Source organism: Phalacrocorax aristotelis, chromosome 9 (genome assembly GCF_949628215.1).
Source record: "Phalacrocorax aristotelis chromosome 9, bGulAri2.1, whole genome shotgun sequence".
NCBI classification, from domain to species: Eukaryota; Metazoa; Chordata; class Aves; order Suliformes; family Phalacrocoracidae; genus Phalacrocorax; species Phalacrocorax aristotelis.
This window is the reverse complement of record NC_134284.1, coordinates 9,629,620-9,655,799: the sequence shown is the minus strand read 5'-3', so window position 1 is coordinate 9,655,799 and position 26,180 is coordinate 9,629,620. Positions and strand designations below refer to the sequence as shown.

General features: G+C 43.3%; 2 protein-coding genes across 2 annotated transcripts; both read left to right on the top strand.

The window, feature by feature from the left end:
- The first annotated feature begins 207 nt into the window (after positions 1 to 207).
- On the top strand, positions 208 to 5,919 carry EAPP (E2F associated phosphoprotein). The gene is made up of 6 exons (XM_075103337.1): positions 208 to 362; positions 943 to 1,124; positions 2,210 to 2,308; positions 2,668 to 2,791; positions 3,661 to 3,780; positions 5,312 to 5,919. The coding sequence occupies exons 1-6, from the start codon at positions 289 to 291 to the stop codon at positions 5,574 to 5,576; spliced, it is 864 nt and encodes a 287-aa protein (XP_074959438.1). The 5' UTR covers positions 208 to 288; the 3' UTR covers positions 5,577 to 5,919.
- A 3,198-nt stretch (positions 5,920 to 9,117) lies between these two features.
- Positions 9,118 to 13,034, top strand: SPTSSA (serine palmitoyltransferase small subunit A). Its single transcript, XM_075103338.1, has 2 exons — positions 9,118 to 9,313; positions 12,531 to 13,034. The coding sequence occupies exons 1-2, from the start codon at positions 9,211 to 9,213 to the stop codon at positions 12,632 to 12,634; spliced, it is 207 nt and encodes a 68-aa protein (XP_074959439.1). The 5' UTR covers positions 9,118 to 9,210; the 3' UTR covers positions 12,635 to 13,034.
- Positions 13,035 to 26,180: the final 13,146 nt, after the last annotated feature.

The following is a 26,180-nucleotide window of genomic DNA, read 5'->3' as shown; positions in this document are numbered from 1 at the left end:
AATACCCAAAAGCTGCCCCGAGGATTTGCAGCTCCAACGGGGGAGGGCAGGGCCGGGCGGTATCGGTACCAGCTCGGGAGGAGGCGGGGGCGGCGGGGCCGGGCTCCGGGACGGGGCGGCGGGGGCCTGGGGCGGGGCGGAGGGACCGGGCGGGGGCGGCGGCGGCAGCAGCCCAGGGCCCGGGGCGGGGCGGAGGGGCCGGGCCGGGCCGCCGGAAGGCGGCGGGGCGCCGGAAGCGGCGGGGCGGGTCCCGGGCTGGCGGCGGTGGGCGGGCAGCCGGGCGCCGCCATGAGCTGCCTGCGGGAGGAGGACGACCCGTACGTGGTGGAGGAGCCCAGCGACGAGGAGCGAGCGCTCAGCAGGTGCCGGGGAGCCCCCGCCGCGGGCGGGCCCAGGGCGGGCGGGACGGGGGTGCTTCGTCCGGCGGCAGCGGGCCCGCCGCTCCCCGCCGCTGTCGCCTGGCCCTCTCCTGGCCGGAGTCCGGGAAGGCTCCGCGGGGCCTGGCGGGAGGGAGCGCAGCCTCGGCTCCGGTGCTGGGCTCGCTCACGGCCCGGGCCTGGGCAGGGCGGCCGGGCCGCCAGGGGCGGTTGGAGGATCGCTTCCCCACAGCCGCCGCGATCTTCTTCCTTGAAACCGGAGCGTTCACATGTCTGACCGTACCAGTGCCCGTGTGCAAGCAGGCCCTGCGCCGAGCCCCGCTGACCGGAGCTGCGGGGGCGTCGCGGCCGGCCGCAGCCAGCCAGCTGAAGCTCCTTTGCAATAAAACCACAGTTTTAACAGCAGCAAGCTAATAAAACGTTTTAATAAATACATTTCCTGTAAACACACGAATAAGTGCTTCCCAGTGCACCCCCACAATTCACATGTTCATCCTCCGAATGACTTGGTCGATGTTTTAAGCTGGTTATCATAATTAGGCGTGTAACACGTAAACATTTGTAGCTCGGAAGATGAGGTGGACGTGCTCTTACACGGCACTCCTGACCAGAAGCGGAAGCTGATACGGGAGTGCCTGACCGGAGAGAGCGAGTCTTCCAGTGACGATGAGTTCCAAAAGGAGATGGAAGCGGAACTGAACACCACCATGAGGACTATGGAAGGCAAATGGAAATCACCAGAAATGGGTAAATCCCACTTAACATCTGCTTGCATATGAAATCGTGAGTTCAGTGGTGTCCAGTTAAGATGTGAAATTAATGTATTATTCTTGTGGCTAGAGGTGCGTGTGGTGACAGCCAAGTGCTTCTGGAAGCCTACAGAATATCTTAAAATGGCCAATTGCTTCTACAGAAATGGTCACCAGGCGGCACTTCAGTGAATGCCTCTGTTTCATTTTTATAAGACTTTGATTTTGGTGTTTCTGAACTTCTGATTTCCTGCTTTAATACGATTTCTCTTTGTTGGATCAGTGTGCTTTTTTCCCCAGTATCTCTATAACCTCTGTCTAAGTTGTTCTGTCACATGTATTTAGAATTCTCTTGAGCAGGTTGCGGTCTCTTACTTTGTCTGGTGCTCCAGATGCTATCAATATTTGGAGCCCTTTCTTGAAGAAAGGAGTAGCGTATGGTAGATTGAGATCCCAAGTCAGTTGGGGGAAAAAGTCAAGATATTAATCTCTTGCTCTGTTACTTGCTTATAATTACATGTTACATCAAGTAGTAAAACTGTACTAATGGTATATGTGTTGTGGTGTTTGTGTACTATGGGTGCAAGAGATGGATTGCTTTGGTATTTGAAGAGCATATGTTCTTTTTACCTATTACAAAACACCTAGTGAAGTGTTCTTAATTTCCTGGAGAATCAGCGTAGTATCTGTACACCTGTGTCTTTTGCATGACTGAAGATCTATGGAGGGTCTGAGATTGTGTAGATTATATAAGGCAGAGGCAAGCATATTTGATGTGGCGTCCTCTGTGCCTAAAGGCAGTGTACCTTGGGAGGAACCTTCCTTTGAACTGTTCCTGAGGTTAATCTCAGAGGGAGTGGGAAGCCTTGCTCTGAGAGAGCATCTGTAAATGAAATAACTCAAGCGACGTGGATGATCAGTATGTGGGAATAAACTGGGAGAGCTGTTACTTCACACACCCAGGTAAAGCAGGGCACTTCTGGATGGAGTAACTTGAAACCGAATGTTTGTTCTGGGCTGTATACTTGCTGTCCTTTTGGTGGGGTGTTCTTACCACTTCTCTCTCTTTAATTTCACATATAGGTACCTCCTCAAGTACTGGGCAGACTGGACCTGCCACCACTTCAAAATACTATGATGACATTTACTTTGATTCTGATTCAGAGGATGAAGATAAAATAGGTAAATGTCTGAGGAGAGAGGACATCTTTACAGTAGCACTCTCTCTCTTGGATCCTGTAGAATCCTGAGGGGGCGGGGGGCAGCAAGGGGCTGTTCCTGAGTGCAGCCTTCTGGGGGGAATTACCAGCCTGTATCACCTCAGTGTAGTTCCCGCAACTTTGTGATGCATCCCAACATATGCAAGGTGCGCTAATGCTTTGGGGTGGTGCATTTGGAGGAGAGATGAGCTAGATCTTTGTTCTAGTTTAGATTTATTGTGAGTATGGAAAATGAAAACTGAAAAACTGGTATTTTTATTATTTAAGCAGAGAATCATCATGTGTCTGATGGATGTAACGTGCTTGCACAAATCTTTCTAGTTACACAGGATGTCCGGGGAAACAGAAAACATCAGCAGCGTCGGATTCTTTCCAATGACGAACTGCTATATGACCCAGAAGAAGACAGTCGAGACCAAGAATGGGTAGACTCACAGAGGAGGGGGTAAGAGACCATAAATATTTGAATTGTAGGTTGCTTAACATAAAATGAAAAATTTAAATGAAAGTGGTGAATAGAGAGAAAAAGCATGTGCTGTCAAATCTATGTAATTAAATTTTTTTTTTTTTTTTTTAAGAATTTACAGCATAGAAATTTAAAAGCCTGTAAATTTTTTATGTGTACATAATGGACATTGAGTCTTCAAAATGACACAATTCTAAAACTTGCCATTTTTTAAAATCAAAACTTCCTAGTTCAGTATGCCAGTTTTGCCTGTAGATCTCATCTAAATGACCATATTGTGAATGAAAAGATTGTAAGATTTGCTAATTTAAATTTTTAATGCCCTATGATACTTCGATCACAAAATTAATATCCTTTCCTGCTAAATATTGTATTTATGGTTTTGGAAAACTTTAAATTCAGCAACCCACAAAATGTTCAGGTAAAATAGGAACAGCACAAAGCTGCTTTTCTGAGTTTTTTGATGGGTGAAGTAGAGGTTGCTGCAGAAGTAAAATTCTCCATGTAAATCTGTGGAAAAGGATAATGTTAATGTATGTTGGCTGCAGAGACTGCACTTGAGACAACTGCCTCGTCAGAGGAGAGGGTTATTAGGCACAGATTCTCACGCTATGTATATTTGTTTCACCAAATAAGAATCTTCTGTACAAAGTAAATGAAGATACTGGTATGCGTTTTTCCCCCAGTCAATTTATTTATGTGCTTTGAGTTAGTGAAAAAGCTGTCCAGAAGGAGCCAAATATTTATTGGTGTATTTTAATATTAAAAAGGTTTGGAGGTTGAATTGATATATCGACAACAAGGGCACGTAATTTCAGTCTCTCCTTCCTCCTTTCTTGAATTGGTAGGTACCGTAATCAAAGAAGAGTGCCGCTGCAGCAGCAGACAAAACCTTCAGCTGCACCGAACAGCGATGCTGTTTTGAATTGCCCAGCTTGCATGACAACGTTATGCCTGGACTGTCAGAGGTAACTGGCGACAAGAAAGGCGTCTTTTTGGAATGTCTTTTTTTTTTTTTTTTTGGTCAGTTGTATTTTTAGCATATTCAATTTGATCAGTTGATTTGATCAAGTTTGTCTTGCGAGGCGGAGCTAATAAAAGAGGAGGCAGGTGTATGTGAATCAGATTTTGGGGTGGATGCTCATTTGTAGGAAAGATGATCAGCTTAACCTGCAGCATGGAGGTGAGGAAGAACAGGGTAGACCTTTCGCACAGTGGAGAAGGTAAACTATAAACAAACATTTCATGGAGGCTAAACAAGAAGTTCACAGTGAGTTGTGGGTGGTGTGTTTTTGGGGTTTTTTTAATATGTTGCCTTGATGTTTAGAGGCATAGAATTATTCCAGGTTAACTACTATTTTTGTGTGAAAGTGCCTTGTTTGGGGGAGGATTAAGCAAAATCAAGATAGTGTATTCTTACTTGGTTTGAGTCTTAGTGATGGTGATTTTGAGTAATAGTTATATTAAAAAGGGCCTGGAAAGCATTTAGGTGAGAATCCGTAGTGTGTTTTGCAGGTCTCCAGTATCTGACTGCACTGCAAACCTAGTTAGTACTGCTGACCCCTGCTAAGGAGAGGACTCTTGAACTGGGAATAAAGGAGAAATAAAACTTGTGAATTGAGGAATAAACTACCTCTTGTTTATTGAGTACTTTTGATGCTTGCGGATGAAATTACACAGCAGCCTAAAATCATTGAAGTACTGGGTGCCGTTTCTCACTCTCTTCCCTTTGCTGGCTGTGGTATTGCTTGACCCTGTTCTATAGTAAAGTATTTCAGTTTGCTAAGCTGGTGGAAAACTGTCCATTTTTATTGTTGGACTGGTCTTTTGTGGTTTTAATAAACTGAAATAGCTCAGCACAGAATTATACAAGGAGTAAAGCCAGCAGAAGTTGAGACAGGACTTCTGCAGCCACCTGTTAGGTTGGCTGCAGCTGCTGTAAAACTGCAGCCTGAGGGACACTGTTGAATTGAACTGCAGCCTTGAATTTTGCTACGTACTCCAGCTACGCAGTTGTTACACTGAGGACAGCTGAAAATACATTTTATGTTTTATTATAGAAATGCTTTTTCAGGTGTAATGTGTCAATGTTTGTTATTTATAAGTAAGGCATTTCAGGCTTGCAAGACATTTTAGGATATAAATGCCAGTATTTTAGTCATTTGCACTTGCAACTTCATGAACTTTTGCCCGTCATCAGCTATACATTGTAATGCATAATTCTGTAGTACCAGTGCTATTGCAGCCTAGGGCATTTATTTCAGCAACAACCACCGTGTTTTTAAAAACACCTTAAGAACAAGACAGATGGTTACAGTTCCACTTTTTTATGATTTTTGTAGTTGTGACTTCTGTTTATAAAACTTCATATTTATTTGGCTTTCAGCCCTTTGGCATGGTACTTCCTGTCTTTAATCCCATTTCCAGTGATGATAAGCAATTTCTTGGAAGCAGAATTTTACCAATGGTATGACTTGCATTTTCTATCCTTCTCCATAGACATGAGTCCTACAAAACACAGTACAGAGCAATGTTTGTGATGAACTGTGTTGTTAACAAAGAGGAAATTCTGAAATACAGAAAAAAGCTAAAGAAAAGAAGTAAGAAAATGAAGCCCAGCAAAGAAACTACCTCTGTACAGTCAAATCAAGAAGAGGAGGAAGTGTATCATCCAGTATTATGTAACGAGTGCTCAACTGAAGTGGCAGTAATGGATAAAGATGAAGTTTTTCACTTCTTCAATGTTCTAGCCAGCCACTGCTAGTGTACGAACGCAGGGGAAAAAAATCCTGCACTGTTAAAGACTGTGTGAAGTATCAGAAGTGCAGGCATGTTCGCCTTTTTAAAATACGGTCTTTTAAATGTACATTTTCATCAGAGAACTTCATAATGGATGTGTTTTTGCAAAGTGTACGAAAGGCAGAGAGTTAACTGCATGTATTTGAGAGCAATATTCTTTCACACTGTCAGGTGGTTGCATTATGGAGGATTTAAAATTTTGTAAATATAATGTAAGATCTGTGTATTATGATCATTCCTTGTATATATACTATCCATTATCTCAATATGTATTACAACTGCTGCTTAGAATAAATACTTTATAGTAATTGGTTCTCCATAGCTGCATTGGTCATTTCTACGGCACATGGTAAACAACTGTCAGCTAGAGTGTTGGGCTTCTTCAGGCTGGTATTCTTGGAAGATTTGCACACAGGTAAGTTTGATAAAGAAGGAATTATCATTGTATTTGGATTTTTGGCCCATTAAGATCTCAAAAATGGCGATTTTTATTTATACAGAGTGGAGGATTGGCTTATATTGAGTTTGCTGGCATGGATCACTTAAATCAACATATCAACACTTAGTAATACAGCTAAGAGTTTTTAACGTATATATGAGGAAAATACTGGACTTGTTTTCTGTTGTCCTTTTTCCTCAACGATGACACATTTTAAGAAGAAATTTACAGTCAGATCTATGACCATAGAGCCAGTTGCTATGCTTTTTCTGTTTCTTTAGTAAGTCTACAGCTTCTTTATGGAAGCATAAGGAGCTGCTGCTACCTGATACTTAGACTTCTTGCTTAGTCTATGAAGCCACTGCAATGTTAACAGTGGATCCTTCCCTCTTCCTCCAGATGTGCTCCCAAGAGGTGAACTCTTGGGTTTTATTAGTAACGCCTCCTCTTTATAGCCTGATATTTTTTAATGCTTCACTTTGAACAAGGGTCTATCTGAGAAAAAATCTCCATGCTTTTTCTTTTAATTGTACTGGGAATAATTTGTTATGTGTGCTTTGAGGAACGGTCAGAAATATTTAAACTTGGCAGGTAAGAACTTGAAGAACATACTTCTTTTGTGCCTTAGATTATAATAAAATCTTGTGTCTCTTTGGTTACCTTTTGTAGTCCCTGGTGCTGTATTTTACTAATCTACCCACACTCATTCTATGCGGTGTTACGTGAAATTAGGAAGAAAATACATCAGTGGTTCTGTCAGGATTACGTGAGGAGAATACCAACTTCCTTTTCTTAAGTCAGCAGAAACCTGACCTCTGAAGTGGGGAACTGTTGAGGCAGCGGCTGAACGCTTGGTTGGCTAGTACGGCATATCTCTGCACGTGCAACCCAGCATCAAAATTAAGCCACACTCATTTTGAGGCTTGGGATCAGCCTGAGGTAAGACCTCAATCTCATCTTTGCTACCTGCAGTCAGACTGCCTGTGGAGTGTCTGGCTTGCACTTTGATAGCTATGGGATCACCTAAAGCGGGGTGAATTGTTACTGTGTGCTGCAGGCCAGGAGTGTATATGGAAAATTCTGAATGTATGAAGAACTTTCTTCTTAGTAGAAGTGTGCAGGAACAGGTGCAGTAGAGGATATAGTCTGTGCTGTAGGGCACGCTGGCCTCGATGTAGCTGTCTTCACATTCCAGGTGAAGCATGAAGGCTCTGTGTAGCTCCAGGTTAAGGTCTTTGCACTGAGCTGCTGGAAACATGAGCATGCGGGAATGCAGTTCAAGGGCTCAAGTGTCGATGATGCAGGTGGTGGCAGGAGGAGCAATAGGTGATGGAAGTCCCTAAGCAGGGGTCGAATGGAGCTGGTGAAGGAGGGAAACTACAGAGGAATATTGTCAATTTTCTTAAGGGACTAAATAGCTAAAAAACTGTCGCATGAGTATGCACTGTACTGAAAAAGGTGTAGGAGGCCCAGGCACCGCCTGGCGGATTAGGGCAGATGCAGCAGGAGATTTTGTAGCTGGCATGCCTCAACATTACCTTTCCTCTCATCTCAGGTACTTCCTTGCTGCTGCTTCCGGCTTGCCTTATTGCTAGAATTGCAGAGCTGCTTAAGAAGCATTGGAGCAGGCAGGACTGGGACTTGTTTGCCCCAGATTGGTAATGTTCTTGCAGCTTTGAATGGGAGTAATGCTTTAGTTGTGCTGAATACCCAACTTGTCCTGGAACTTTGTATGTGTTTATATAGAAAGGTAGCTTTCATGATTACCACCTCTTTTCAAGCAGCAACACCAATGCAAGAGTCCTCCAGCATCAATTGCAACAAGCAACGGTGGTCTTGGATAGGGACAACAGCTCCTGTAGCCAATTGTGTGGGGCTATTGATCATGTGAATGCTCCCATTTTCTCTTGTGCTGAAATAAATCTGCATAGACAAAGTGCGTCTAAATGTCTTCTGGTTGAATTAAATCCCTTTTCAGATTCTACCACACAAACCAGTACGGTATTTGGTGTTCTCTGCCAGCTGGTTTTCTTTTTCACAGTTATCTCCTGGTATTGTAGTTGTATTTTGCAGCCACGTAAATAACTCATATGTGCATCCTTTTCTATTTCCTTGTTTTTCTTTGTACTGATAGCACAGGTAAAGGTAGGGACGGGGTGGCTGCAAGAACAGAATCACACTGCTCAGTGGTGTAATTGCAAACTGATTTACTAAGCAGGGTGAGTGTAGCAGGTCGATAGCAGTTTCTGATCTGTGGCGTGCACACTTGGCACAAAAGGTCCTGGCTGGTGGCCTGGCCCTGGGGCCTAGAGGTTGCACCTCATGCTCTGCTTAGTCATGGTGCCTGATTACCACCTATGTCCCCTTCCAGCAGGCTTTTGACTAGTGCCTTCTGAACTAGACTGCCAGTATGAACTGCCAGTGCCCTTTTCTAATCACGCAGTCCCAGACCCATTTCTAGGAATTTCTCCGTATCTGAGGCCAGTCAGCACTCAGGGCAGGGGGTTCCCGCACCTTCGGGTTTCTGGCCCCAAGTGCCTCAGGGAAGTGTGAAGTTAGCAACAGTTAGAGTAAGCATTCATTCATAGAGGGTTCATCTATCCTGAGTTGGCTGATGTTAGGGTCTCATTTATCTGAGCCGTGACTCTGCGTGGGCTTTACCCACCGCCAACTGGACACTGAAGACTCCTGCGGAGGCTTTTCACCACCCCTCCCTCGCAGTCTTCGGGCCTCCACTAATTCCCAGAACGTCAATTTAGATTAAATAGGATGACAGCAAATAGGCCGCGGCACCGTCTCCTGGGTGTGACTCAGCCCGGCAGTTTGCCCCGAGTTCACGGTCAGCCGTGTAATGCGACGAGGCCGGCCGCGCACTGGCGCACGCTGGCGGGACTTCCACGTCCCGCAGGTACGGCGGCCCGGGAGCGCTGCTGCCGCCTCCAGCGTGCCCGGAGCTTCGCGGGCTCCGCGCCCGGCAGCCTCCCTCCCCGCCGCCATCTCGGGGGGCAGCGGCAGCAGGGCGGGGCCCGCGCCGGGCCCGGCGGCGGGAGGGCGGGCCCCGGGCTGCTACCGCCCCCCGGGCTGCCACCGCCCCCCGCCTCCGCTCGGCCTGGCCCGGGCGCAGGGCCGCTGGCGGGCGGGGAGCAGCGCGGGGCGCGCCATGGCGCTGGGCTCGGCCTGGAAGCAGATGTCGTGGCTGTACTACCAGTACCTGCTGGTCACCGCGCTCTACATGCTGGAGCCCTGGGAGCGCACCGTCTTCAGTATCCTTCTGCCGGCTGCAGCCGGCCCGCGGGGCCCGGCGGGGCGGGCCCCGGTGTGCGCGGCGCAGGGGGCCGGCGGCCGCCCTCCATCCGCCGCGTCGTGCCGGGCGGCGGCTGCGGGGCCGCCCCGAGGCCGCCGGGCGGGTGCGGCGCGGCCCCGCCGGCCCTGCCGCCGCCTCTCCGGCGGGTGTGGTGCCGGGCGGGGGGCCCGGTGCCCGTGAGACGCCTGGGCCGTGGCCGGGCTGCGGGCGGCTGGCGCCCGTGGGGCTTTCTGGGGGGCGAGGGGCGGCGGGTGGGGAGCCGGGCCGGGCGGCGGAGGAGAGCGGGGCGGCCGGGCGGCGGGGGGCCGCGCCGTGGTGGGGGCCGCCGGCCTGGGGCGCCCAGCTTGGCCGGTGGCCGCGGCGGGAGGGGCGGCAGCCCCCGCCCCGGGCCGGGGCTTGTCCCTTCCTGGCCGGCAGGGCTAGTGCCCACCGCCGCCAGCTGACGTGCCGCCCGCGCTGGGGGAGAATCCTCGCGCGGGGGTCGGCAGCCCGTCACTGGGCGCCTGGCAGTCTAGTCCCTTTCTCCTCGGGCATAAGTTTATATCTCGAAGTTATTTCTCTTCTAATTTTCCTTCCGTAGAGTTATGGTAGTTCTTACGTCTTTTGCACTGAAACCTCAAGGTTTGTGTTATGGACGGGTGTGTTTCAGGAATTCTTTTGCATTTTTCCCTGGTGGAAAGTAAACGCACACACTGCAAAACCTTGCAAGCTTACGTTTGCGTGGTGCTTTGTCACATGATTTTTTATTAGATGAGTATTTAAATCTCGAGCTCCTAAGTTTGCTTGGCTCTTTTGGACTGGAAGAACTCGATAGGTGCAAAGTGAAGGCATCTGTATAAAGACTATTTATAGGTTTGCTTCTTTACTCAGCCCTTTCATACGGGCAGTATGTTCTCTCAAGTGTTGTTATGGCATCACAAGTATTTTTCTCCTAAGTGTGGCTGTTTTTGTCTTGACTTAAAATGATGTCTCATCTGAATGTCCGTGAGCCATCTCAGTTAATGGTGAGAGACAGAGAGAGAAATTACCAAAACGTTAAAAAAGCGAAGGGTGTAAGTAGTACTGAGAAGCTGCTTTCTTGAGATACTGGTCAATTTTGTAAAGGAACTCACTTCTGTTATATAAAAGTCATTGCCCAAGTTACAGCTCTGCGATCTGACATTTTTTTTCTGTGTAAAGTCATTCAAAGCGGAGGTAACCTACTATTTCTCTTTTCTAGTATTTATAGACTGTGCAGAGTTGTTTAGGCAGGGATTCTTTAAAGATACTGTGTCCTTGCTAACGTACCACCTTCTTTTTATGACATGTCTGTGTCACTGAGGAAACTTCCTCTTTGCTTTTGTTGCAGTTATATTAGTCATGAGTATTTTTTTCTTTTGTGTTAACTTTGCAGCTTTTTAACTTGCACAAAGTATTTAAGGAAATTAAAGTGTGTATGTTCACATATAAAATATTTACATTGCAGCGAAGTAATTGCCACTGAACTTAAAAATGTAAGTGGCACAAGTATCGCTTGCTGTCGTGGGTCAGCAAAGCTGTTTTTTGTCCTCAAACTGGACGCCTTCGCTGTAGGTGGGCCAGACCTGCCGGGTGCTGGGCAGATGCAGCACAGACGCAGTGGCTTGGGAGTTAACGGTGTGTGGCTCTGCTGCGTGTCTCGCTGGTGCTCTAGAATCAGACAGGAGTGCTGATACAGAAATGTGGATTTATGAGTTGACCTTCATTTTAGGATCTCATACTGTATAATCTTCTGTGACTAAAAATACACCAAGAAGCTAGTATGCTCTAATAAGCACAGCTAATACCTCTGCTCTGCCACAGGGAAGTCTGTCATAGAGCACTTGTTAACACACAGGCTGTGGTGGATTTGATTTCTCCAAGGCACTGAGCCTGCGCAGCTCCTCTGGTTTCACCTGTGGAAACAGAGTCCAGTGTTATCATGCTTGTTAATCTCCAGTGCTTTTTATAGTGTTTCTGTCTTAGCTTACTGAATCTCTGCAGGTAGTTGTATGAAGTCAACTGGTTATTCATTTAGTGTACTTTTGAATTTCTGAAACGCTAAACTTTGAACGGCATGATCTTTCAGTAAGCTGATGCCATAATTTCTGTAGATAAAGCTTTGTGAACCCTAGAGCTCAACAAAGGTCCCGTTACACATTATAAGGTGTCATCTCACTTCTCTATATAAGTTTTACAAAAGGTCCATGTTAGAAGTTCAACTAATAAAGTGGCAGTCTTAAGTTTGTTTAGCAGATAGCTTCACATGAAGTTTGTTTTGCGGTGTGATCTGCTATAGTAAAGTTCTAATGAGTATCTGTTTAAATGCACAAGTTGACTCCAAGCCATGCTGATGCCCTGAGGCTTTGTGAGTGAAATAGCTTAGAAAGGTGCATGTCACAACATTACTCGCAATTTTCATCCCTCCTGCAGTTTATCTTTCTGAAGTACTGTCAAACAACAGATAAACTGAGCTGCTGCCCGTGAGGAAGGGTCTGAGCGTCATATGCAGACAGAGGAATGAACCAAATAATGTAGTGACTTAAGGCATAGAGGACACTGGCAGGTAGAAATGGATTTGAGGTTTCCTGACTTTATCACACTAACAGGACAACTTTCACACTGGATGTATTTTGTGCATCATAAATTAAATCTATTAGGTCATACTATTCCAGAATTTGAGGTCAGCAGCTAATGCTGTCAGCTTAAAAATGAGTTGTTCATCCAGAAATAAGAACTTTTGTTCAGTAAAGGTACTTATATTATTGTGGGTTTTTGTTTTGATGGTAGTTGACTTTTTTCTTCTTGGCTGAATGGGGCTGGGCTCTGCAAGACTTCCTTAACACCTAGGAAGACGCATGTAAGAACTTGCACGTTCTCAGTGCCCGTTTTCTATTCCTCCATCATCCTTCCCGTGCTTTGACCTGTCCTCTTGTGTCCATGACAAGGCAGTGGATAACTTGCAGGGCATCCTTCCATAATTCAGCTAATAGCTCTTACCAGTGCTCTGGTTTTCAGTGTTTATTTGGTTCTTTCTGCAGTTGTAAATTGTGGAACGCTGTCTGATTTAAAAATGTAACGTTATAGGATAGTTGCCAGGAAAGTTTTAATGCTATAGTTATGTGATGTCTAATGCACTTTTCTATTTTAAATGCTTTTTTTCCTCAACTGTAATTCAGATTCCATGCTAGTTTCCATTGTTGGAATGGCACTGTACACAGGCTATGTGTTCATGCCTCAGCATATCATGGCAATATTGCACTACTTTGAAATTGTACAGTGATGAAGAACATATTTTCAAGAAGTAATCGGGCTCTGAAATCCGGTCTACAAAGAAGAATGAACCTCTTAGTTTTAACAAGACTTCTACTGATGTCAGAAAGACACAATTACGACTGTGAAGACTAGGAGGCTAGATGTGTGGAGCAGGGACGTGAGATGTCCCCTATGTTGTGTTCATTCCTTTTAATTTTACAAGATTCACCCTTGTATAGTAGTTTTGTCTACTTTAACATTGTGATTGTACTTTGATATCAGTATTTTCTTAACTTTGTGACAGTTTCAATATTGCACTGTGAAAGCTTTTCTTAATTGTAATTTTGAGTAAATCTTAATTGCCTTCTATTTTTAATCGGAAAGTCATCTTATTAAATGGGGCTTAAAGCTTTTGCTATTGTATGGTATGTATTTGCCTGGGTATTTCTATTAACGCGTTTTGTAAGAAAATACATCTAGATTCATATTAGAGACATGGATATATTCATCTAAGGCTCTTTACAGAAGTTAGTTTGTATGACTGAACTCAGGTGTACTGTTTGCTGTCCAAACTTTGTTCAACAGTATATTTGTGCATATCACCTAAATTTGGAACTGGCAAGTATTTCAAGTTTCTATATTCCACCTGCAGGAGGAGGGTGGGGGGGATACGGCATTGAGAGTGAAGAGTGTATTCGTTATGTTTGGAGTAGTGCTGTGGTTCTGGGCTTTATCTGGGGCGGGGTGGTGGGAAAGGACTTTTCTTTACTGACATAGGCCCACATGAGGCTTTGGGAAAGCACTTTAAATCAACCCTGTTTTTCTAGCTGCCAATTCAATTGTAATTTTACAATTACGTGTTATGTTCCAATGGTTATGGTTTCTGCTAATTTTCACTCAACACTGTAACTGTATCTAGGTTTTAAAGGGGTTTTCTATTGCTGCTAGTGTTCCAAACATGTTCTTGCTACAAATGACCAAAACATAGGGGTTTAAATGGACTTGAGTTACAACTACAGCAATAAGTAGCTGACTACTTGGCTGAAGTCCTGTCTTTTTTTTTAATAGGGATTTTTTTCAGTTTTGTATTTTGAAATGTAAGATGGTAACAACTTTCCTAAATGGAGGATTTTTTTGTTGTTTAAAAAATAAAAGTTTAAAAGCAGAGCTTTGATGCAAAACTTTGAGAAGTTCATGTGTTTCTGAATGGTACTTGGGTCGTCTTTTTTTCAGAACTTTCCAAAAGGTGAAAAATTATACTTGACCAAAGAATTGTGATTTTTAATGGCCCAGTAATAATACATAGATATATCTTTTATGTAACTTCTACTGAAATCAGGAACTATACCTAAGTTGTACAACTAAATTGTTGTCTTTCCGGTTTATTTGATGTTTCTCAAATGCATGGTCATGAAAGGAGAGGTTTTTTCCCCCACATAGATTTAAGAACTTAAGGTGCATCTGATTAAAAACTCCATTCTTGTCTTGGAGCTATAAAGAGTGGGAATTAAACTTCTTGGGTGAACCCTAGCTTTACTGAAGTTGGTAGGAGTCTCCCACTAAATTAGTGCCTTCGCTTAGTAAAAACATGGGTAGGCTTTGGGGTGGTGTTTTTGGGTTTGTTTTTTTTCTTTAGTGTATCCAGAGTTGTACGTGAGTATTTTTTTAATATATATGAAGGTAATGACAGGTTAACATACTCTTTTTGAATTTATGTGATATAAATTCCTGCTGTCCATGAATCAAATTGGTACTGTGACGTTTCTTTGTGAACTACTACCGTAATTGATATGCATCTACTGTTGAGAAAGGGTTCTAGTTGTATGAGGGGGAAGCAAGCCCTCCTGTGCGGTGGCATTAGGAACATTAAAGATGAATTTTAATTGTCGCGGGTTTTATAAAAGGGCTTTGATATATTGACTTCTATTAGCTCTCTGCTTTTTGTTGAGGAAAAAAAAGAGTAGCCGTAATCTCTAATCACTCACTGTATGTTGGGTCGATATCATACGTGAATTTAATCTGCTAATTTGAGTACAGTCTTTTTCAGCATTTCTGTTTTTAATTATAAATCAAGAATCTGATAGTCTTGGACTCTTCTTTTAGATTCCAGATATTTTGTTAAAGATGGAATAGTTTCATTAATAAAATACTATATGTTACTAGAGTTTGAATTTCTAGAAGAAAGTTTCTGCAACGTGTCCTTTCCATAAAGTTGGTCTAGTGAAGAGATGGTTCAAAGGGTGACAATTATGAAGAAGAGTGAGTTTTCTTTTTTAAAGTAACGGTATTGGTAAGGATTAAATTAATCATTACACTTGAATAACCAAATTAGTCATAAGGCTATCAAGCTGTTTTCCCACTGCAGCCTGCTTTATTGCTATGTTTGGGGGATCATATCCTTATGATATAGCTAAGCTTTTTCTGTCTAAGCTGGAGGACGAAAGCAACTTATGTTTGGAGGCATCTGGTCAATCATACATCTGTTTAAAAAGGGTGATAGTAATTGAGCCATCAATGCTTTAACTAAAGTTGGAAAAAATAATTGTGAGAAATGAGGAAAAAAAAGCTGAAAGTGGCTTTGTTAGTCTTTTAATAGTAATAGCTCTTGGGGTTTAGATTGAGTAATCAGAAATAAGTGTTTAAAAATGCATTAGCTGTGTTGTAGCACAACTGATAATACCGGCTCCATCGGCCAGCCCCTGCCTGCGGCTGGCAAAAGGTGTGGCCAGGGCATCCTGCCGGGGTGGGATGACTTGCTGTGCTGGTTGCCCTGGCAGGAGCCCGCGTAGCCTGCGGCTGTAGTGGCTTCCAGAGCTGGCTCTGCAGAGGCACTGTGGCTGACACGAGGGCTGCGTGCTCTAGAAATAATAATTAAAAACTTTTGCAGTAGGAGCTGCCATAACCAGAAGAGGAAACTGAGGCATAGTGTTGCAGAAAAGTCAGTCTGGAGCCAGAAATTGATCCAGGATGTGTGTGTATGTATGTCCTGGATCAGTTACATTTATGTGTGTATATATACTGTTTATTTCTTTTATGTATATACATATAACCTGTTTATTTCTTGTCAGAAATTGTTACTTAGCAATTAGTTTGGAGACAGAGGCAGTGGGTTGTTGGGTTTCTTTCTGTGAGGAAAACACCAGAGAATCCTAAATCAATACTTTCTTGGCAAAATTTACTAAGAAAATAGTTTGTTTTGGGTTTGTTTAAAATTCAATATTAGAAAGAAGCAGGTGTGAAAGGAGCACAGCACTGTGAAGTTCAGTCCTGTGTGATAGCTGTGCATTGTATTACTGCCAGTTGGTGCAGCTGGTACGATGTGAAGCGTTGCCCTGTTTCATTCAGGTGCAGTAATGAAGTGTGCATTATAAATGCTGAAGAAGGGGTACCTGCTGTTCGCTAACAACGAATAAAGGTTATATTCAGGTGAAGAGAGACAACTTGGAAAGATCTGGTACCATGGGATTAGTTGGCTATGCACAAAGCTGTGGAGACAGCAGACATCCTCTGAAATACCAGAGCACCATGCTCCACAGTTGGAGCCCCAATAAAGGTTTTCAGTGCCAGAAGTTCCTTTCACCTGCTAATTTGCTCATGTTTTCTACAACTGCTATTGTAGGAAAACAGTTTCTTCCCCTCTTACTGACATGTCATCCTGAACCAGTGCGGGATTTTCTTTTTTAAAGACAAAAGCACGAAGCTCTCCCTGTGGTTTGCGCTGTTTCTCTGATCTGCTAGGTCAGCCGTGAACAGTAGTCATCACTGAGCACAACAGCTGCTGTCTCTTCTGCCTTTTGTTAGTGTAATGATGGTTTAAGGCAAAAATCTGGCATCATAGTCCAGAGCTGGGTAGAGCTGGATCAAATTTTCTTTCCCTGTAATGAGGAGAGATTAAATTCTAGATCAGAAATAACCCAGCATGGGATTTCAGCAGAAACCCCTCTGCTTTTCTTAACCTTCATGTTCATTGAAAGATCATCAGACCATCTAAAGTGTCATAGCATGATTGAAGACTAAGATATTATGACCATCCGCTTTCCCTGAGAGTTTGGCTGGATAAGAGCTGAACAGGCCTTAATGTAAACGTGATACAAATGCTGATCCGATTGCTAACATATCATTAAAGTCGAACTGGGTGGGGTTTTTCTTGTTTGGGTTTTTTTGGTGGATTTTTTAAAAATGGCAACAGGTGTCTGTCTCATGTTACAGGTACTTACAGTTAAATAAAATGGGGAGTTACGTAATGCAATACCTTATCACTAAATGTTTAACACAGCGTACAAAAGCTGGGAGGCAGCCTTGGCTGAAAGTCAGACTGTGCAGAGCATGTGTTGCTGGTGCACCTCCCCACAGTGCTGTGTGGGTTCAGTGAGCCATCCAGCATGTATGCTTCTCAGAATTTGGCTGATTTGTGGGTGGAGTTTTTGTGGTATTAAAAAAAAAAACCAACCCAAAACCAAACTAACCTTAAGGCACCTTGTTCTGTGGGTAGTACTGCTTATTTTAGTAGTGAATAAGAAGATGATATACATGTACAGCTTATAAGCTGCATCTGTTTGTGGATCAGGTATTTAGACCTTATGGATGTACAGAAGTACGCTTTATTTTGGAAGGAGCCTTGTCAAATATCAAAGAGAGCCTTAGTTTACGCTTACAACAGTTCCCTGTGTTTTGCTGTTGCTAAGACATATGGTGCCAGAAGCATAAAACTCCTTGGCATTTTGGAATCTTAAAGAGATTCTACTTTCCTGTGTGGAGAAGACCCTGTGTTAATGGTATTCCTCATTCCAGGTTTCACCTAGGTTGGAGCTACTTCATGCCAAAACGGCACCTGCTAGCGCTGGTAGGATGTCACAGTGATTTATTTATTTATTTAAAGGTTTGGAGTGATAGTGCCTGGGATTAGAGACTGAATAATCATCCTAAAGGATTTACTGTTATATCTTACGTTACGTAAACGGATGTTTTGACGAAATAAACTGATGGAAAACCCTGCGGCCTTGACACCTGTCTTAAGCTAGACAGATAATCGTGGAGAAGTAATCACTAAATTGGATATAGGATGTGCCAGTTGCAGACAGATAACCATGGAGCAGTAATCACTAAATTGGATATAGGATGTGCCAGTTGAAGCTACAAACCAAACGTAAGAATCTCAGAAAAGACGGTGTGTCTGTGCAAGGAACAGCCATCCTTGTGCTGGAGATGATGGCGGTGATTTTCTGTCTCAGCCTGTTACTGGCTGAAATGTGCTTTTATAGGTTAACAGAAGACTTTTTTTTTTTCTTTTGTTGCTCTTTCTTAACCTTGAAGGGTGTGCACTGTGTACAGTACCAATCTTGTCACAATAATAAATTTCATTAGGCTGGATTACACTGAGGGTGTTTTAATGGTGAAAAGTTGTCTGCTTTTGTAGGTGGCTCTCCTAGCCCTCATTGCTTGAGTTTTGGAAATTATTAATAAACAACTTACTACTATATTCCCATGAAAAAATGAATCATAGTATTCCTTTTGTTTAATCCTCTTAAAGAGGTTATCCAGGTAATGTTTGAGGAAGAAGCCCAAGATTCAATTTATAGTTGTAGCTGTTTGCTTTCTCATTTTAACTGGCAGTTCTTGGATGTGAATCTTCATAAACCTGAATGTTCCTGTACAAGCTGCCTGCTCTAAGATCTATCTGGTAGTTGGAACTAACAGCTGATCAATACTTCACTAATATTCATACGGTTATAACATTGTGTCTGACGTCTCTGGTTTTTATTCATGGTCGTATCTGGACCCGTCTTGGCATATCTTGCATTTTGTGCTCCCTGCAATTTGAGATGGACAGCATATCTCGGGGCCATATTGGGTCTAAGATGACGTACTACATAGCTCCTGAAAGAATTTTTTTCGCAAAAAAATTATCTTGGCAATGATTGATCTTATTTGTCTTTGCTGTGAAGTTTGTCTCCTTGTTTCGGGTCTACCTAGGGAGAGAAACTAAGTATTTATGATCGTGTAAGAATTTAAACAAAAAAACCTCTGGCTAAGGTTTTTCTTCCTCTCCTGCTTCTGTAATGATTAGCTGTTGTCCTCTCTTCCATTTGGATTGTTTTTTCTTCAAGCTATTCTTGCTTCATATACTTCAAAAAGCAAGAAATTCATGCCTCAGAATACATTTTTCAGTGTTGCTATTTAATAAATACTGGTAAGGTTATGAAATTCTGGAAGACCTATTTACACAATATGCTTGCTGGCATAATAGGATTGTGCTATCAGATCATCTGAGGAGTTATCCAAAGGCACGTTTGGTCTGAATTTGAGTATGTAATTCTAGGTGCCAGTCTCATGACAGGTTATTCTTTTGCTTATGTTATGTTACCGGCTCAAAGTTAACATTTTGGAGAGAAAGCTCCCTGTATTGCGTCCCAGGACCCAAGAAGTTTATATGCTTGGGTAATACTTGCTGAATTTTATGCAGAATTAGCAGATAGTTCCCAAACTCAGGATTGAATTAGTGGGTGATTATATGACATTATTTCTTGGTTGTTAGCCTTGTTTTTTTTTTTTAAAAAAAACCTTCAAAATCCCTCCTGTGTGGTTGTGGAGTATTCCAGTAGGCTAGACAAAACAGTAGGGCTCAGATCAAAGTGACTGAGGATAAAATGTGCAGCCTGTCTGCCTTAGACCACGGAAACAGGGACCATATTTAGACGATCTGCTGAACTCCTGGTATCTAATCAAATGGAAAGGTGGACTCCATTGGAAAGTGATCAAGGGTCTGTCTATACCCAGGGAGTAGGAGACAACTTCTGTGGAAGTGAGGCTTTCCGGGTCCGGACGCGGCTGCACAATGTGATGGTGTCTAATGCGGAGATCCAGAAGTACCCTGCAGATGGGCGTCTGCAACTTCTCTGCATTTCCTTGAAAAGAGAGTAATGTTAAGCCATGATTACATCGAAAAGATTGAAAGTGTTTGTGAGGAATCCTGAACAAGCCGAAGCACACAGAGGTGCAAGCTCTGGTCTCTGTGCTGTGCTGCATAGTGTGAGGTGGAGAGCGTTTAGACGTCTGCATGACATATTGGTTTTCAGTACAAATTCTGCTAAATGTGGTATGCACGTGTGTGCACAAACATTGCATTGTCTTGCGCCTTTTGAAAATCATAAGGCTTGTTCAGATGAGTTGCAGGCGTAGTTCAAGCTTTCATTCCTTCCTCTTTGACTGGTGAGTGCAATCTGGGCAGCAGATACTATGCTGATTGGTGGTCTCTGAGCTGATTGATGATGGTAACACTTATTCCTTTTAAAGCCAACATATATGCATCCCACGACATACCAGTGTCATGGATGTCTTTACCTGCTGCAAGAAGCAGTCCCCTTGGGAAAACCTCTTTTGCCTGATGTTTCAGCAACAACTGAACTCTTCATACAGCTACTGATAAACCCTTTGCATTATGCATTAGAGCGGTTTCTACTACTATACACTTTCTCAGATAGTTTCAGGCCTAGATGAGAAGGTTGACAGACACAAGAGGGAACATGGGTAGGAGAAACAAAAATTGATCCATGTCCATTTTGGCTCACCTGGTGAGTTACCACCTGCATTTTGATAGTTGGAGACTGGAGTTACCAAGGGTAAAGCACTGCATTACAATAACAAAGGAAAACAAAACATGGAAGGTAACACTGATGATGCTGTGGTGAGGGTCTGCTGTGATGTCCTGCCTATGAGGGTGAAGACGGTGAAATTTTTTTGCAAAAGCCTTACTTATATAAGCAAGGTGCTTGTTAGTGAACTAGAAGGCCAAAAAAGAGCACACAAGAAGTGGGAAGAAGTAAGGACATGCTACAAAGGAGATGTGTAAAAGCATTGCTTAGACAAACAGGTTGCCATGTATGATTAAATCACTTGTTATGTGGATGAAGGCAGTGGTGGATGTTCTTGTACCTTGAATTTAGAATGGCTTTTGACACAATCTCCCACAGCATTTTCATCTGGACCAGGGGAAGTATAAGTAAAGTGAATGGACTGTTTGGTGGTTTGAACTGGCTGGATCACTGGACTCAAATCAGTTGCTCAATATTCATTTGTAAAGTGGTTAAAAGTACTCTGTAAGGTGATACCGGGGCTGAAGTTCAGTGTCTTCACAGATGACCCTGATAATTAGACGATATTGCTCTATGAACGAGGGAGTTAACATGCTAAAAGATTGAGCCTTGGTTCAGGATTTGGTTGACAGAACCTCATGCAGTTTGAGAAGTGCCAAGTTCTGCGCCTGGTGTAGAATAACCCCCTGCAGCTTTGCTGAGAGAACACCTGGGAGTTAGAGGCATGTGCTGAACAGGAGCCAGCAGTGAGTTCGCAACATAAGTCAGCCTGTATGCTAGGCTACAGTAGGAGAAGATGGCCACCAGACCAAGGGAGATGATTATCCTCTTCATGCTGTTGAGGCTGCAGCTGTGATACTGTGTCTGGTTTGGGGCTTTTCGGTTCAGAAGGATGGTAAGAAACTAGACAGGGTACAGAAGAGGCTACAAAGATGGAGTTAGGAGCAGGTTTCCTAGAGAGGTTGTGAAACCTCTGTCCTTGAAGGTTTTTGAGACTTGGCGGGACAAAGCCATGACTAACCTGACTGGAACTAGTGCTGGCAGTAGTCCTGCTTTCAGTGGGAGGTTGGGCTAGGTGATCTCCAGAAGTCCTGTTGAATTACCTTTTCTGTTTTTCTTTAAAGACTAAGGAAAAAGTCAGGTGAAGGAGCGATACCAAAAAAAATGCATTGGTCATACAGCAACTGAAGCAGTAGGCGTTAGGACAATCGGACAGAACCCAAAATGTTAGAAATTCATAGGATGACAGAATGAAAGTACACGGAAGGTGCTGAGATGACAGTGATGACGTGGTCCCAAGATGATCTTTACAGCAACATTGCATTTCCCTCAATATTATTAGTCAATAAAAAATTTATAGTTAATGAGACTGAAAACAACAGAATGGAAAGCGCTATCATCTGAGCTTGAAATGAGAAAAAGAATTAGGGGAGGTATGCACGGCAATATTTTGGAAGCCTATTTCCTATAAAACTGAGCTGTGTGTGAGCTGAACAAAATTATTTACCTTCTCGTGAGCTCTGTTTTCAGAATGGGTGTCTCATGGACTTGCCTCATAATTTGTTGTTATTGGTACAACATTAAAGTGACTGTGACTTTTTTTTTTTGCACCTTGGAATGCATGTCCTTATTTGTCTGCTGGGCTCAAAGGTTGATTCATCTTTATCCACATCCGGGGACTTTTGTACTTGAGACTAGTCATGAATGGCTCTGCTGTTAAGAAATCAAAATGTCTCATCTCCATTTTCTGTAAAGTATTGGTTCTGGAAGAGAACAGAAAGAAGAATCTAATTTCCACTAATTCAGTTTGAGGCTGTTCCCTGTGGAACTTGAAAGTAGCTTATTTATGAGAGCTGATTGTTCATGTGAAAAGCTTGAAATTGTAAACCAGAGAAAACAAGCCTGTTTTTGCTGTCAGTATTTATGGAGTAGGTTTTTTTTCTTTCCTTTTGGTTATAGAATTGCTGTTGGTGTTCTTTTGTGAATTCCTGAACAATGTGCGGTTAAGAAAATTTGTTGAAAAGGAATGCTTTCTTGTCTCCCAGTCCTGGATTGTTATCAACAAGAAAAAAAGCAGTTCGGAAAGATCTTTTTTTTTTGTAGATGTGAGAACACTTAAAAAGTGCCACTTAGGAGCCTTCAGTCAGAGCCTAGACCTCTATTTTGTGTCTTTTCCAGAAGTTGGAAAGTGTGGAAGGGAGCTTCTACCCTTGCTAGAGTTGATTTTTAGCTTCTTTGGACTATAAGGTCTCTGAGATATCAGCAAAAATGAGGATCCATGTAACTTGCATTTCTCGTCACTATGTCCAGCTTAAAGGGTAGGGGATGTGGTTACCCTTGCCAGCTTTACTTATGTAGCTGAAATGCAGTCATAGGGTCGCTCATCTGGGGGAACCCAGCTTCCAGTCCCAGCTTTCACATCCAAATGAATTTAGTATTAAGGAGACTGTAGCTTTCCTTATTCGCACAGGTCCACACTATGCGCTTGGCCGCAAGTGCATTAGCGTCCAGCTTTTCTTTACACCTGATTGAAAATTTCACTCTGGGAATGAGACAGCTTTCCCACTGACAACTCAATTGATATGTCAGAGTAACTACACCTGATCCCTGCAACCCCCAGGCCCCCTGGCAACGACTCTAAATGCAATGACTTACGTTTTGAGTGACAGCACTCAAGGAATTAGAGCTCACCTCTATGGTGTGGGTGAAGCTTGTGAAAATAGTCCTGGCTCTCCATTTAATTAGCCTGGTTGTCATACCAGCTTGATGTACTGGTATAACAAGCCAGAATGTCAAGTGAATTACAAACATCAAACAACAACTGCTGTGGTTTTAAATGAGCTGTAAGTTTAAGGCTTTTAGTCAAATCGACCTTCTCACAAAGCCATCAGCCAACAACATTCTCCCAGACCCTGCCCCTCAAAGAATTACACTTTAACAAGAGAAGGAGAGTTTGCACTAGTGAAAATGAGACAGCATCTGTCTGGAAGTTGCTGATTCCCAGCTGTGTGCTTTTGCAGAGCTCTGTTCCAATTAGAGATTCGTTTTGGGGACAGCTAGCACAGCAAAAAACAGTACACGATTTTGAAGAGAAGGGTGTCTATTTCCATGGTCAATGGGGTCATCTACAGTTTTGGGTCTTCTGACTGTTCTTGACCATACGTGTCTTTTCAAGATGCTTTTTGTATGCACCATATGCTTATACAAATAAAGGAACAAACTAGATAATCTGTTGTGGGGTGTGGCTGTTTCCGACTATGAAGATTTTCCTCATTTCACAGAATTACAGAATCCCAGGTTGGAAGGGACCTCTGGGGTCATCTAGTCCAACCTTTCTAGGAAGAGCAGAGTCTAAACAAGTTGGCCCAGCACCCTGTCCAGACGACTCTTGAAGGTGTCCAACATGGCCAAGTCAACCACTTCCCCAGGGAGATTATTCCAATGGTGACTGCCCTCAGTGTGAAAAAATTTTCCTCTGGTGTCCAGTCGGAATCTCCCCAAGAGCAACTTGTGTCCATCCCCCCTTGTCCTCTCCATGGGACTCCTTGTAAAAAGGGAGTCTCCATCTTCTTTGTAGCTGCCCCTTAAGTACTGGTACATGGTGATGAGATCCCCTCTAAGCCTCCTTTTCTCAAGGCTGAACAAACCCAGCTCTCCCAGCCTACCCTCGTATGGCAGCTTCCCAGTCCTTTGATCATCTTGGTGGCCCTTCTCTGGACCCCTTCCAGCCTGTTCACATCCTTTTTGTACAGCGGGGACCAGAACCGTACACAGTACTCCGGGTGTGGCCTGACAAGTGCTGAGTAGAGCAGGATAATTACTTCTTTCTCTCTGCTGGCGATGACCTTTTTGATGCAACCCAGCACCCTGTTGGCCACCTTGGCCGCAGCAGCACACTGTTCGCTCATGTTGAGCTTCCTGCCCACCAGGACCCCCAGGTCCCTTTCCACAGGGCTGCTCTCCAGCCAGGTGGGTCCCAGTCTGGGCTGCACTCCCGGATTATGTTTTCCCAGGTGCATGACCATAATCCTGCTTCCATCTAAGCCTATTGCTACCTATCCTGTCCCCCAAGATGACTGTTTCTTTTCTCTTTGCAACAGTTTTTACATGCTTGAAGGCTGGAGGGGTGAGGCGGGGAATTAACAATCCTCTATAAACTAAACTGCCTCAAATCTTTTCTGAAACATAATGTTATCTCATCTGAGGCCTTATAAGCATCAACTAAAGTGGAAAAATGGTATCCTGAAAGACACATGAAATAATCCTGTTCGAACATCCCTGTCGGATGTTTGCCTTTTCACAGTGGCATTGTGTTGACTTATTTTCTGCTTGATATCTGTTGCCTTCCCATCCTCTTGAGAGGTGTTACCTCACCAGCCATTTCCTCACAAAGTCATTCCCTTGGGTGTTACTATGAAAATCCAATATTTGACATAAGTTCCTGCTCACTTTGTATCATTTTCCAGATTGCTTTTCTAGTTTTTTTTTTAATTCTGCCTGCCATCCAGTATACTTACAGTTCTCCCTACTTCCTCATATGCAGATTTAATAAGGTTGTTTATTCCATTGTCCAAATTATTAGTGAAAGCACTGAATAAAGTTGGAAGTGGTGCAGTTACCCATGAAATATTGAGCTCAATGCATCTTTTCGTTTTGACAGGGAACTGTGGATAATTAGGCCTTACAAATAATGTCTGGTGACTTTTGCAGCCATCCTATGGTGGTTTGATCTTATTGTTGTTCTGCAGCTTACTTATGAGATTGTCATGTTAGGTGACATCAAAGGCCTTCACTGAAATCGAGTTTTGACATTGATTGTGTCTTCCCTGTCCACAAGGCCTCTTAGTTTGTTGTGGAAGGCAATTAGATTGGTTTGGTATGATTTGTGCCCTACCATTCACCTGCTTTAGTACCTTCAGTGGGTTTACAGATGGCATGATTTTTTTTCTGGTAATTGAACATGACAAGTTTTTAATTTCCAACTGCTCTTTTTCCTCCCCTTGTTAGGAGTAGACTTTCAGTAGACTTTCTGGTGGCCAGAAATGGCTTATGTTCTGAGAGTTCTCCAGGATGACCATCAAAACTTCTGCGATTAATTCCTCTGGTTTTTGTGAATTATCCTAGGACAAACAACATCATGCCCAACCAGCATGAAGAAGATGGCCAATTTATCATAACCTATTCTTCTTATGGGGGCTTTTGGGTTAAAAATTCAAGCCATCTCTGAATCTCTGCTTTTATTTAATGACTTTACTTTTTAAATATTTTTCTTAGAAATACTTGAGTAACTGTGCTGTATGTAATCGTACCCTTTTTGTTGTTGGTATTAATTGTATTAACCATCTGTATGCTGCTGACATTTCTAGTGAAGACTCCTATATGATGTCATTAAATGTTTCGGGCTTGTACCATATTTTTGTAACTTTTATTCTTGTCTAAATTCATATTCCTATTCTAAATTTCCTATTCCTCTAGCTGCTGAAGTATTCTTGTTGATGTCCCTTCCTAGTTACATCTCACTTTGTCTTGCCATTCCTTATTTTGTCCCCAGGCAGTCCTGCTATTCTTTTATACTCAACTTTCGTAGTATGACCTAGATTGTTTTCTGTACACTTCGCCCTTTTTATCTGACGTCAATAAAGAGGTCATGATCTACCTAAATTACTTTCTTGCTATACACCACCTTCTCTGCTTTAGGACTGTTTGCTCAGGTTTTCAGTATAATTTCGTTGAGGCAACCTAATCCTCTTTTCTTTTTTTCCTTAGTTCAGAGTAAGAGTTCATGACAGGCCAGTGTCTTTGAGTTTACCTTGTCTTGAAGGCAATTTTCTTACTATGTTTTAGTCAGCCTTCCAAAGGATTACACAGTCTACAATTTCTTGGTTCCTGTCACCTTTACTTCCCCAGCTGATTCCTCCCTACATTTTAGCACCAAATCCAGCAGGCCTTCCTTGTGTTCCTGTTCTCCCTCTGTGTCAGAAA

What these genes read in the sequence shown, in the direction of transcription:
- SPTSSA (XM_075103338.1), top strand. Translation starts at nt 9,211, where the DNA reads ATGGCGCTGGGCTCGGCCTGGAAGCAGATGTCGTGGCTGTACTACCAG. An exon ending in CTGGGAGCGCACCGTCTTCA is followed by an intron (nt 9,314 to 12,530) that starts GTATCCTTCTGC and finishes ACTGTAATTCAG; the next exon opens with ATTCCATGCTAGTTTCCATT.
- EAPP (XM_075103337.1), top strand. Translation starts at nt 289, where the DNA reads ATGAGCTGCCTGCGGGAGGAGGACGACCCGTACGTGGTGGAGGAGCCC. An exon ending in GAGGAGCGAGCGCTCAGCAG is followed by an intron (nt 363 to 942) that starts GTGCCGGGGAGC and finishes AAACATTTGTAG; the next exon opens with CTCGGAAGATGAGGTGGACG. An exon ending in GTAGACTCACAGAGGAGGGG is followed by an intron (nt 2,792 to 3,660) that starts GTAAGAGACCAT and finishes TTGAATTGGTAG; the next exon opens with GTACCGTAATCAAAGAAGAG.